Source organism: Nycticebus coucang, chromosome 2 (assembly GCF_027406575.1).
Source record: "Nycticebus coucang isolate mNycCou1 chromosome 2, mNycCou1.pri, whole genome shotgun sequence".
In the NCBI taxonomy this organism is placed as follows: domain Eukaryota; kingdom Metazoa; phylum Chordata; class Mammalia; order Primates; family Lorisidae; genus Nycticebus; species Nycticebus coucang.
Genome location: NC_069781.1, coordinates 180,635,244 through 180,649,188, shown reverse-complemented (window position 1 = coordinate 180,649,188; position 13,945 = coordinate 180,635,244). Strand labels below are relative to the sequence as shown.

At 47.3% G+C, this 13,945-nt stretch overlaps 1 protein-coding gene across 4 annotated transcripts in view; it reads right to left on the bottom strand.

Moving 5' to 3' along the window:
* Nucleotides 1–13,945, bottom strand: part of ATP2C2 (ATPase secretory pathway Ca2+ transporting 2) — a 54,791-nt gene that overhangs the window by 39,906 nt on the left and 940 nt on the right. For all 4 annotated transcript variants that reach the window (XR_008372880.1, XR_008372884.1, XM_053553558.1 and 1 more), the window contains exons 2-3: nucleotides 3,286–3,396; nucleotides 943–1,059 (exon numbers count right to left, since the gene is read on the bottom strand). Coding sequence is in view for 2 of the 4 variants with exons in the window: in XM_053553558.1 (XP_053409533.1) it covers nucleotides 943–1,059; nucleotides 3,286–3,396 (228 nt within the window). In the remaining 2 variants the exon portion in view is untranslated. The remainder of the gene's footprint in view (nucleotides 1–942; nucleotides 1,060–3,285; nucleotides 3,397–13,945) is intronic.

Here is a 13,945-nt window from a genome sequence, read left to right as displayed (position 1 = left end):
AGGAGGCCAGTAGGAAGGTAGCTGAGGCTGGGGCAGCCCAGGAGCCAGAGAACAAGAGAGGATGCCAGGGATGGGATGGGGGCCAAAGGTGTACAAAAGGCCAGGGAGTTGGAACTGAGGCAACCTAAATCCCCTCAGTATCTGGAAAATTCTGCCTGTTAACTGGGCCTGCTTGGGTGGTGGGGGTGCCAACTTCTAGACTGGAACTCGCAGCTATGTCCATTTCAATCTTTTTCTCTTTTCTCTTCCTCGTGGCTTCTGGGCATTTCACTTGCATGCCACCCATTCAGCACCGTGCCAGCTTGAGGGGCAGCTTCTATCAAGGGCAGCGGCTCCAGTGCCAGCTCCCTGGATGGGCTTCTCAGTGCTGCTCTCCCAACCATGTGACTTGGAGCTCAGGTTGCAGATAAACTACAGGATGCCCAGTTAAATTCGAATCTCAGATAAACAAGGAACTTTAAAAAAATTAGCGTAAGTGTGTTCATTGCAATATTTGGTACATATATGTATTAAAATAGTCTCTTGCTTACCTATCTGAAATTCAAATTTGAAAGAGCAGCCTGTATTTTTATTTGCTACACCTGGCAGCCGTACACACCCTGGGGAAATCTTTCAATCTCTCTGTACTTCACCCTCCTCATCTACAAAACAGGGATTAGCAGGAGGATTAAGCAGGTGAATGCTGATTTATCTACTCATTCATTTAGCCGGGTGCTTGGCATGTGGTAAACCTTCTGCAAATGTAATCACTATCATTTATGACCATGGCTGCCTGGGGGGTTAGTTATCCACTCATGGGCGCTCTTCCTGCTGGCTAAGAGCAGCCTGAAAGGGGAGCGACCTGTCCAAAGATACCGCAATCAATATTTAAATAATGAATGGTTGCCCCACCCTCCCTGGCTTGCTCTTGTTAATGCAAAGAATGACACCCTGGGGTCCTACCTGATCGAGGTATTTCTTCCATATGGGTTCGGTGTTGTCAGCAACAAACTCATTCCAGCCGTGGACCAGCCTGCGCTGTGCCACCGAGAACTCAGACAGTCCCGTCTGTAAGTCCACCTGTGGGGAGACAGCCAAGCACAAGCTCACTGATGGGTCCCCCCAGAGCTGAGGAACCCAGGTCACAGATTCCCACCCTGGAAGCCAGCTGCTTCACCACGATGGACTAGAAAAATGGGCTTGCCCACAAGGGTGGGGAACTGCTCCAAGACCCCACGCAGAGGGTTCAGAGAGAGAAGGGAAATGCACATTTAGATCACCACTATCGCCCTCTAATTAGCGCGGAGAAGATGACTCTCCTAAATTTCAACAAATGGTATTGCAATATGGAATTTCAGAAGTGCAGAAAGACGTATTTTTTTTTTATTTATAAAAAATAGGCCTTGAGACTGTATAATGGTGCAGCAGCTATGGAAAACAATATGGAAGTTCCTCAAAAATGAAAAATAGAATTATCACGTGATCTAACAATTCCACTTTGGGGTACAGACTCAAAAGAATTGAAAGGGAGTCTTAAAGAGACGTTTGCACAGCATGTTCATAACAGCATGGCTCACGATAGCCAAATGGTGGAAGCAACCCAACTGTCCACAGATGAATGAATGAAATGAGGCATATTCCTGCAATGCAATATTGTTTAGCCTTAAAATTCAGAGAGTCTCAAACAGGCTACAACACAGCTGAACCTTAGAGTTACACTTTGAGGTTGAAATGTAATGAGCTGGTCACAAAAAGACAAATTCTGTACGATGCCACTTATATGAGGTCCCCCGTAGTCAAATTCAGAGGGACAGAAATTAGAATGAGGGCCTGTCGAGTGCTGGGGCGAGGGGACGCAGAGTCAGTGTTTCATGGAGACAGAGATTCAGTTTTGTAAGATGAAAAGAATTCCAGAGATGGGTAATGCTGATGGTCATACGATAATGTGTTCTCAACACTCCTGAAATGTACACTTAAACATGATTAAAATGGGAAATTTTATGTGGTTTGTTTTACCACAATCAAAAATTAAAAAAAAAAAGCATAAAAAGGCTTGTCCTATGAAAACATAGGAGCTAAAACTACTATATTGTGCATTCATTGTGCCAAACACTATTCCAAGCTCTTTCCCTTAACAAATTCATTAAACATAGCTAATTTGGGCCAATAATAATGGAAGGAAACTTTGTTATTTTGGTTACAACAAGGGCATCCTTGTTTTTAAAAACTCAACAATAGGAGAGTTGTACTTGGTGAAAAAGGTGACCGGGAGAGCTGAATGACTTTCTAGACTGAATACGGGGGGGGGGGGGGGGGGGGAATCCAGCTCATTTTCTTTTTTTTAGAGACAGAGTCTCACTTTATCGTCTTTGGTAGAGTGCTGTGGCATCACAGCTCACAGCAACCTCCAATTCCTGGGCTTAGGGAATCCTCTTGCCTCAGCCTCCCTAGTAGCTGGGACTACAGGCGCCCGCCACAACGCCTGGCTATTTTTTTGTTGCAGTTTGGCCGGGGCCAGGTTTGAACCCCCCACCCTCGGTATATGAGGTCGGCACCCTACCCATTGAGCCACAGGTGCCTTCCTCCAGCTCATTTTCTTGACAGGGAAAAAAAATATTCCCTCCCCTTCTCCAAATAAAAATAAGCAGAACTTGAATTTAAAAAGACTTTCGGATTATTCTTAAGACAGGCATGAATCATCAACGTCCAACCTCCTTGAAATTGTAGGGTGCACTCTTTTACTGGTGGATTTTTATTTGCGTTCCCAAAGTGTGGCGTGTGATGAGTGTGTACACACCCACTTGTGCCCCATTGTGTTTGCTCAGTTTTCTCAGTAAAGAAAATGAAAAGAGCTCACATTTGGGTGGGGGGTGGCTCCCCCACCCAGGGCTGTGCTACTTCCAACCTGTGTCAGTTACATCATTCTCTAGGTGTCTGTGTTTCTGCCTGCAGGTAAAAGCGTGGAGAGAAAGAACGCACACCGAGTGGGTGGAAGGACGTGGGTCTTCCGGTAAGGGCTTACTGGGGAGTTAGCACTACAGGGTGTCCGTAAAGTTCACGTGCAATGTACAATAGTTGTCCGTTTTCAATTGCACATCCACTTTATGGACATAAAGAGTTTTATGGACCCCCTGTGTTGACAACAATGCTGATGTTCTACACTCGGTATACTTGGACACTTTCCTACATTGATGACAAAGATGTATAATAACTCAGAATTTCAAAGCAGCCTCAGGGCTTCCTGCGGCTTTCTTTTAAATCTAAAAAGCTGATACTAGTCGCATCAGCTGCGAACTCCATTCTTACGCAAAGTGCTTTGGCCAAATCCTCTTTGTGGCACTTGCACGCTTCCTTGGGGGGCAGAGCAGCCACCTTCTTCTCTTTTTCGATGGCTTTCAGCTCACATGCTTCATCAATCTGTGGGGAGGACAGGACCGTGGTTAACCAAATTGAAGTTTTGTGCTGACGCCTCTTTTCTAAAGTATAACACAACGTGCAGAAAGTGTAGGTGAGCGTCCAACTCACAAAACCAGCCTCAAATCAAGAAACACACACTACCGCCCCCAAATACTCTCTTGTGCTACACACCAGACCGCTCTCAGGATTCCTATCGCCAGTGATTACGCTTGCTAGGGTTTGGACTTTATAGAAATGGCAACACACGATATACGCGCTTTCGTGTCCAATTTCTTTTGGTCCACGCTGTTAGTTAGATTCACGTAAGATGTTGCATGTAGCAAGAGTTGACTCTTCCTGTGGTTGCTTGGCTTTCTGCTGTGTGCTACGGCACAATCAATTTAGCCATTCTACTATGGGTGGACATTCAGGTTACTTCCAGTCACTGGTTAATACAGATGTCTTTGTTTTTAAGCAAACTTATTTAACAGAATTGGATCTCATCAGCAGATAGTGTAGGGCAACAGTACCCATTTGAGAACCCTGAACCTTGAACTTCTGGGATGCTCAGTTAAGTACAAGCCACGTTTCAGAGAGTGCCTCCTGCTGATGGCCAGCTGTATTGCAGCCTGTTTCTATGAGACTATTTTATTTTGTTTTATTTATTTATTTATTTATTTTTTGAGACACAGTTACCCTCAGTAAAGTGCCAAGGCATAATATGTCATAGCAACCTCAAACTCTTGGGCTCAAGCGATTCTCTTGCCTCAACCTCCCAAGTAGCTGGGACTATAGGCGCCCGCCACAACACCTGGTTATTTTTAGAAATGAGGTCTCACTCTGGCTTCAGACTGGTCTCAAACCTGTGAGCTCAGGCAATCCACCTGACTCAGCCTCCCAGAGTGCTAGGATTACAGGCATGAACCACTGCACCCGGCCTCTATGAGACATTTTAAATAACCTGAGAAAGGGGGTGGAGGACACAGCAAGTTCGGGGAGTCTGAGTGTGCTGTGTTGAGAACCATTTCCTCCTGGAAATAAGCCGCATGAAACACACAGAGGCTTTGAGAGGCTGTGCTGACACAGAGGAGTCCTCAGAATCAGAGAAATGTTAGTATTTTTGCAAAGTGATTCTCAGTAGTCTGAGGCCCAGGACATGATAACCATCTTTTCCTTTTCTAGCAGGTTGTTGGTACTTGGGAAGGGGTAGGGGGAGAGGAATTGGCCACCGTCTTCCTTTAGCTGGAATAGAGATGGCACGTTCCTCTTTTCCCTCTGGCCAGCCACCGTCCCCACCCCCAGCTGGCCTCCTCCCTCAAGCCGGCTGCCTGTTCCCAGCAGCACTGCAGCGGTCACACATGCTTGTCCATCATTTCTGGCTTCCGTGAAATCAAAGTCACATTTTTCATGCATTACACAGTAAGAGGCATTCCCTTTTCCATTCTCAAGATCTGGTTCCATTGTGTCCAGTAAGTGCTGGAGTCTTTCCCACACCACAGGTGGAGGCCGTCCTGGGGGTTCAGCACCTGCTCCCCTGGCTGGCCTCCATCTTGCCATAACTACACCCAAGTCATTTTCCATATGGCACCTCAGGTAACCCAGAAGTATATAAATCCAGTCATGATGTGTCACCCCCTTATGCTTGGAAACACTTGGAGAAGAGGCTACGAGATTCACTTATTTTTTCCATTAACAACCGTAATCCACTCTCTTCTGTTGCTTTGTAGTATCCTAAGTTCCACTGCCTGGATATATCCCTTTTCTTTTTTAAACTATGAGCATGTGGCCAGTATTTAGGCCGTGTCCAGGTTGGGCTATTATAATAGCACTGGTGTGACCATGCATGTGAAAGTCATCTGACGGACATGAACCCCCAGATATACCCTGAGTGGAACTGCTGGGTCACAGTGCACGCCTGTGTTCCGTTACAGAGGACACTTTCCCCAGTGGTGGTGCCACTAACAATAGGTAGAGTAGGGAACCAAAAAGGGGGCACATGACGTTGAGTGGGTTAGCCTGTGCTCGCAGGTGGCAGAATCCACCAGCACCAGGGACTTGGGCTGCCTTCAGGGGTGAACCAGAGACAGGGGGAGGCTCTTTCCTGGACACCCTTTATAGCTTCCTGAATCTTGGACAAGTGTGAATTGCTGATTGAAAGGGAGAAAGTTAGTTCTAAGCAAGCCCTAGGATAGGGCCTGGAGGGAGGTGAGCAGAGGCTTCTCAGAGGGCAGGGGAAGGAGGCGTGGGAGGAAGAGCCTCCTGACAGGGAGACAGAGTGCAGGAAAGGTGTGAGCAGAGGGGAGGAGTTCGTTTGAGGGACTGAGAGAGTGGCGAGCAGCCTCTGATTCTGCCCCCCCCCCCCCGCAGGTGATGCATGACAGTGGAACTGGAGACCATGTGGGAAAACAGAACGGCACACTGAACTCAGAGGGGCCTGACCAGTATTTCTTAGTGTCGTCAGGGGGGGCCCCTAAAGACAGCACACGAGGTGCAGGAGCTTCACGAGGCCGAGTCTGCCTGACCTGACTCCCCCACCTCCCTGGGTGACCCTCTGCAAGACCTTGGGCCTTTCTGAGTCTTGGTTTCTTCCTCTGTAAATTGGAAATAATAACACTGTACACCCAGGAATGCTGTGAGGAGGGGGGTTCAGAGGTGTATTCCAGTCCCAAAAGTTGTGTCTAGGTAGCGTCTGCGTGCGCCTGTGTCTGTGTGCGTCTGTGTGTGCCTGTGTCTGCGTCCCTGCACAGTGTAGTGTGACCCCAGAGAGCAAACTACTATCGGTAGGGGAGAGAAACACACAGAGAGAAGGTAACTTGCTCAGGGGAGGCCAGTGCAGTCAGGGCCACGAGGAGACAGTGGTGCAGCGCTGTGGCCAATATACTTAGGGCCCCGCAGGCAGTTGGCGAGGTGGGGAGATGGTGACATCTGGGGAGATGGCGCAATAAGGAAATGGCGATGGTGCAGGAAGTTGGCCTCTGCACTGGGGTGAAGGGAGTTGCAGATGTACAGATTGCTGGTATCAGCCTTCTGGTGTTTACTGGGTTGAGATCTACAGAGCTATATAGACAGATATAAAACTGAACATGGATCTAACAAGGTACACATCTACACCCTCCTCCTCCGAGAGGCCGTGGCGCGCCAGTCATAGCGACTACCTGCTACCAGGCCTGGGTTTCTAAATGTGACTCTTCCAGGAGAGAGCAAGGATCCTGGGAGAAACAGCTGGTTCCAGCCCTGAGATGTGGAAGGTACGTGAAGCGGAAGTTTCTTGTCCTGCCAAAAAATAGGAACGTGCTAAGGAATGATGAACAAAGAGTTAAGAGGACACAGAGGCCTCCTTGAAGAGCTTCTGTTTCTTCAAAAATGGCGTTGAAACACATTCTTCTTAGTGAAGTATCACAAGAATGGAAAAGCCAGTATCCATTGTACTCAATAGTAATGTGAAGCTAGTAGGTGATTTAATACACGCCCACATAGGAGAAAGACTCAATTCAATTAAGTTGGGGTAGGAGGAAGGAGAGAGAAGGAAGAGAGGGAGGGAGACTGGTGAGCTCTCCCCTAATGGGCACAATGTGGGGGTGTCTGGCACACCTCCTGGGGCAGGACACAACTACAACAGGGACTCTACCTGACAAATGCAAACAGAGTAACCTAATCATTTGTGCCCTCATATCCATATGAAATATAAAAGAAGACAATCTGAGCATTAACATAGTTAACCAAGCAGGAACCCATGTGTGCAAACTGATGTGAATACTAAGTCCTTAGTAGGAAGTATGATGTACTAAGTCCTTAGTACTAAATACTAAGTCCTTCAGTACTAAATACTAAGTCCTTACAATAGGACATTGTCACAAATGTGCTGACCCAAACTGCTTCTCTGTGTCCCCTGAAAGGGCTGGGGGCTCCCCAAAGTGGTTGCAGGCCGCTCCCCAGCCCCTTCTCCTGTCTCCACCAGTGCCCTCACACAGTGGCCTAGAAGGGTCTGGGCTCTGACTCGACACTGCTGTCCCCAGCGTCACCTCCACCCAGCTGCACCTGCCCCGCTGAGAAGGGCACCCAGACTTCTCCTTTCTTCAAACCTCCTTTTTGCTTTTCACATAACTCTTTCTTCTGGTTGCAAAATTAACCCCTGCTTAGACATTTGAAAAATGCAAAAGACTGCAAAGGTATCTGTCTTTCCAGATTTTATGCTCTGCGTACTGTGGAAGTTTGTTTTCTCAGAAGAGGTCACATCCATTAGTTTCCACTTAATGATGCGTCACGTAAAGCAAAATAATGGAATCTAGGTGGAGAGCGCGCCTTCAGCTTTTCTGTGTATTTGACATTTTTCATAATGGAAATGCTAGATTACAACCACAGCCATCCCCTGTGTCCTTATATATTATAATCTACAGCATCATTTTCAGAGTCTGCCTAGAATTCTGTTATATAGATGTTTAAACAAACTTCTACTCATGTGCATTTAGGTTGCTCATTTAAAAAAATATTTTAACATCTCACTCCCTGTTTTTTTTTTTTTTTTTGTAGAGACAGAGTCTCACTTTATGGCCCTCGGTAGAGTGCCGTGGCCTCACACAGCTCACAGCAACCTCCAACTCCTGGGCTCAAGTGATTCTCCTGCCTCAGCCTCCCGAGCAGCTGGGACTACAGGGCCCGCCACAACGCCCGGCTATTTTTTTTTTTTGTTGCAATTTGGCCGGGGCTGGGTTTGAACCTGCCACCCTCGGCATATGGGGCCGGCGCCCTACCGACTGAGCCACAGGCGCCGCCCCACTCCCTGTTTTAAAATAAGTGTTTGTGTCAGATATGATATTAGCCAAATCCTTTTTGTCTATACTAACCCTCTAACCACCTAATACTTTCTCTCCCAATTTTTGAGTTAGCCAGTTTACTTGAAATACCTCCTATCATTCCTTTTCCTTTTTTTTGAGATAGAGTCTCACTTGGTCACTCTCAGTAGAGTACCATGGCACCATAGCTCACAGCAACCTCAAACTCTCGGGTTCAAGTGATCCTCCTGCCTCAGCCTCCTGAGTAGCTGGGACTACAGGTGCCCGCTACAACACCCAGCTAATTTTTTTTTTTTTTTTATTATACCAGATGAACAGAACACTTGGTAACCTGCTGTCGTAGTGGCATGCATTCTCCTTTGTGCAGCAGCTTTGGAGTTCAAGATCACTGCAGGACGGGGAGTGGACGTCTGTCAGGCCCACCCTCAATCGCAGGCCTCTGCAGGATACCGTGGCTGGGCTTTGTGGGACCCCACTGCACTCTTATCGCAGACTGCATATAAGAACCACCCTCCAGAGGGAGCAGAAGGGGAGACTGCAATCCTCGTTCTCCTGAGGACCAGCAGACCCAGGGTGCTTCACTGCTACTGCAGTCTAGGCCCTCACGGGGTGGGTGGGTGTGCTTTAAACAGTTAACATGGTCGGGGTCTCGCTCGTGCTCAGGCTGGTCTCTAACTCCTGAGCTCAGGTTATCTGCCTGTCTTGGCCCCCCAGAGTGCTGGGATAAGCTTTCTGCTAACGCCCTTTCCTCTTTGATAGACTGGTAGGTAGGGTGTGATAAGAACGGGAACCCTTAGGTCTTTTGTATTTGTTTGTCCATGAAAGAGAAACAGCAGCTGAATGTTCACCCCCGAAGGAGGAGAAGGAAGACCTGACCTACGCACAGTTGGTGTGCCTGAGAGGGGAGGGCCTAGGAGCCCCCATCAGCCCCCATCAGCTCCCCATCCATCACATGGAAACCACCAAACACCAACCATTGAGCATACCAGAAATTCCCCTACTCTCCTCTGGAATTTGTCACCCTTCATAAAAAGGCTCATGACATTAGCGTTGGGAGCAGAATTTTCAGGATGTCATTTTCACACATATTCTCAAGAGCCCTCAAGTTTTCTGAGAACTTACTAACTTCAAATATGTGTTTCAGAGATCAGCCTCCTCCACGCAGACCTTCCAGGTGGCCAGCTCACCACAGACTGTGATGTGAAACCAGGATACGCACTTAACAGCTGTGACAACAATCACATCCCACGCTGGAGGGATGAAAGCTTCTCAGTGACAGAGAGGAAGGTTAGCAGGAGAATGGTGTCATCAGGCACCACCATCAACCCTGAACTATGTGGACAACTGAGGAGTGTGGGCAAGCAGGTGTCTTGTGAGAATCCAGCTTTTGTACATAGCAACTGCCACAGTCAATGAGAATAAATGTAAAGTGAAGAAACACTCTCTCAACAGTACCCAAGGCAATCTGAACCTTATCTTCAAGTCACCCTGCCAGTCTGACAGTTATCAAAGGACAGCCTTTAAAATTAGCATTCCCCAAACTTGCTGGTGATTGTACTTAAGTCTGAAGCTGATTATCCTAACCTAGCAAACAAACTTCTGGCATATTTATATATCATTTTAAACACACACATGTAGGCTGACATTTTCAGTACAGCGTTATCAAAATGAAGATCCCAAGAGTCTAAGTAAAACTAGAACTCCAGAAGGAGGAGAAACCCACCAGAAATACATAACTTCTGAGCAGGTGACATGTTAGGACATTTTTTTGCAGTTTTTGGCCGAGGCTGGGTTTGAACCCGCCACCTCCCGCATATGGGGCCTGCGCCCTACTCTGTTGAGCCACAGGCACCACCCCATGTTAGGACTTTTTATGTGAATTATCTCATTTAAAGAAATATTTCCTGGGCAGCACGTGCACCTGTGGCTCAGTGAGTAGGGCACCGGCCCCATATACTGAGGGTGGCGGGTTCAAACCCAGCCCCAGCCAAACTGCAACCAAAAAATAGCAGGACGTTGTGGCGGGCGCCTGTAGTCCCAGCTACTCGGGAGGCTGAGGCAAGAGAATCTCCTAGGCCCAGGAGTTGGAGGTTGCTGTGAGCTGAGTGACACCATGGCACTCTACCGAGGGCGATAAAGTGAGACTCTGTCTCTACAAAAAAAAAAAGAAGAAGAAAAGAAAGAAATATTTCCTTGCGCCATTCTGGTAGGCAGCCTCTAAGACAGTCACAGGTCACTGATTCCTCCCAGGATTCAAGCCCTTCTGTAATCCCCTCTCTTCCCTTTGAGGAGAGACTGGACCTAGTTTTGCTTCAAATGAATGAAAGATGGCAGAAGCTGTGAAATCTCTTTTCTGAGGCGATGATATTAAAAGACTGGTTTGCAGTCTTTTTATGGGGTTTTTCTCAGACCGTTCACCCTTATGAAATGCAGCTGTACAGAGACTCACATAGCAAGAGTCTGAAAACACCCCCAAGAATGAGCATGAAAGTGGACCCGACCCCCTTTCCTCCCCATGAACCTTCAGGTGAGACCACAGCCCCGACCACCATCTCCACTGCAATTCCATGAGACCTGGAGCCAGGAGCACCCGGCTGAGCCACTCCCAGATTTCTGACCCACAGAAATTGTGAGGTAACAAACATTTGTTATTATAAGCCACATGTGGAAGCAATTTGTTATATAGCAATGGATAACTAATCTGAGTTTTAATAGAACATCACCAGTCATATATCAAAATAAGGTTGCTACACCTGTTATTATGAATTTGATTTTACAGTTAGTTATAAACACATAGCTATGTTGATTACAAGTTTTATGACTTTATACCTACCGAAGTCACTAATATAAATACTTCAAGACAACACTGGGTGGGCACAATACATTTCTTCACAAAGATGCTCATATATGGCTAATTTCTTTCTTTCTTTTTTTTTTTTTTTTTGTAGAGACAGAGTCTTACTTTATTGCCCTTGGTAGAGTGCCATAGCGTCACTCAGCTCACAGCAACCTCCAACTCCTGGGCTTAGGCGATTCTCCTGCCTCAGCCTCCCGAGTAGCTGGGATCATAGGTGCCCACCACAATGCCTGGCTTTTTTTGTTGCAGTTTGGCCAGGGCTGGGTTTGAATCCGCCACCCTCGGTATATGGGGCCGGCGTTCTACTCACTGAGCCACAGGCACCACCTATATTGCTAATTTCTGAGAAACATTAATGATTTGTGTGTGTACGGGCAATCTCAAAATCCCCTCTCATACTTTCTCTTCCTGTAATTGAATATGATCTCTTAAAATTACATATCTGATTGTGTCTGTTTTGTTTATTGTATTTCTGATGGTTGGTGCGTCTGTGACTAACTGGATGACTGCCATGCCCCGACTTAAAACCTTTCAATAATTCCCTGTTGGTGTAAGGATTGGGCTCTGTGTGGCCCACCCCCACGGCCTCGCTTCCTGCTGCCAACCTCTGCATCACATTCCCTTTTGTCTACGACTCTCTGTCACCCCCCCCCCTTCATCCAGCACACTCCAAACCTTTGCCCTGCCTATTAATCTTAAACATCATGTCTTTCTCCCAGGTCTTCCAAACCTACTATTTGGTGCCCATCTCTGCTCACCAGGTGTGCATCTTTCCAGCACCCCAGCCTCTGGTGTGCAGCCCCCGCCTGACACAGGGTGGTCGCTCCGAGAATTTGAGTTGAATGACTATGTCGCTTCTGCACATATCTGTTGGGACCCAACCTCTAGAGACCTCAGCAGGATGAAACCCGTTCACCCCCCTGGAAGGCAAAGTGGGCTGGAGCTGTGTCTGCCTCAGTTAAAAGATGGGAACCCCAACTGTGGGGCAGAGGCGGCTTCCCCAAAGTTGGCACTGAGTCCTCTAGCAAGCGGGAGTTTCTAATCGAATGCTAATCTTACCGTAAGGGTCAGGTCAGCAAAAGAAGCTTTCCCCACTGACTAAATTAAGGGAGCCTCTCAAACACCTTTCTTGTCATTCCTTGGGAGCACAGGAAGAACATGCCCTCTTCAGAACACTGAGGGCTGTGTGTAAATCCGGCCTCCTGAGCCTCCAGCGCCGGGTCCTCGCTGGTCTTCCCTCCTCTGTCTGGTCACTATACACTTTTATTCTCTGCTGCACCTGATACCACTGGATCTCAACCAAGCTTCTCCTGGTTTCTCTGTTATCCCTGGGCCTTCGCCATGAGCTTTGTTTTGCACTCACCTCCCCGCTCCGTGTCTGGCACAACTGGCCATTGGTAAAGGCTCACTGAATAAGTGGAAGTGGCCCACTGTGACCCTCGGAGTCCTCCTCTACCACGGGATTACAGTAAGAGGCCGGAGAGAAGACACGGCAAGTCCTCAGGAACACTTACTATTTTCCCTAGGGTAACAGGGCAAATTGGCTAGTGGGGCTTAGGGATTGGGCCTCCAGGACATGGGAAACAAGAAAAGAGAGTTCCAATAGTGTAGAAGTGATCACTTTATAAATGTTGCTCCTTTTACAAACCTTCTTGAGAGAAAAGGAGTTCACATCAGAGGGTGTGAGTATGAAAGCAGAGGTGTCCGGGTAGTGAGCTGAGCTGGCAGGAAACAGGTGCCCTGCCTGGCCAGCTCCGCCCCCCCTCACACTTCCCATTTATCCTTATTGAAATTTACTGGTTTTGCACAAGGCCACCTTGGAGACAGCATGCCTTGTTTCTCAGCTGACCTTGGCTGCTGGCATCACCAACCTCCCTGACACTGCCGATTATCACAGACTCCACATCATGCATCCCCAGGGTGCTGTGGGGAACACCCTGGCCCAAAAGCAGGGGGAGACCATGCTTATGGAGGGAGAAGACCCGTTGGACCTTCGAGAGCTTCTGAGAAGCTCTGGAGGAATGAAGTCCGCCTGGCAGAGAGATCAAAATCTCCCCTTTGGCGATTTCATCCCAGCACCTGGATCTTTGCATATGTGGATATCCACACACTGGAACTGTGCATGCCTGGTCATCCTATCAAACTTGATCATAACCTCAGGAATGTCTGAAAAATAGCCAGCCTGATGCAAAATCTCAAAGATGGAAAGACAGAAAGGGAACAGTAGTATAGGAAAGGCATCCTGTGTTGGCAACCTAACTTCAAACTCCTTTAATGGAATGTTTTGCACAGCATAGCAGTGGAGAAACAGAACTCGGCAATTAAACCGTATGTCCTATCAATGTTAATACACATTACTTCGGAAAAATAGAGCTTATTTAAAAACTCCTAGTTACCTGGCCCTCCAGTCTACCACCCTAACATCAGAATTCTCATGTCAACACTGATGTATAAACTACTATTTTTAAAATGCACGCATATTTAAGAATCACACAACCAAAACGTTTTGACCACTGGCATTCTTTGGGGGGAAGGAATTTAAATTTAAATATTTTTGGCTGATTTTTTTCATAAGGTTTTGAGGTTTCCCTTCAAACCTTTGAGGTTTCCCTGGTCAAAAGGCGATGGCAAAGTCATATTTCTCATGAGCAAGCTCAGAGGACTATTTCAGAAGTTTTATTTTTGAAGGACTGATGGAGTTTAAGAGAAAAAAGAAACTGCAAAGACACTCTGGCAGACCAATAGATGCTTTTGCAGAAATCTAGTGCTCCCTGCCCTTGAATCATGCAAGGTGTTCTGCTTATAAAGCTAAGGAGAAAGTTGTTTGGTCACCGTCAAGTCATGTCTGAGTTCCTCCCTGGCTTCCAAGAATCAGAGGAACAGGATGGGCTTTAGTTGACAGCTGGGTCACTTTGTCCCC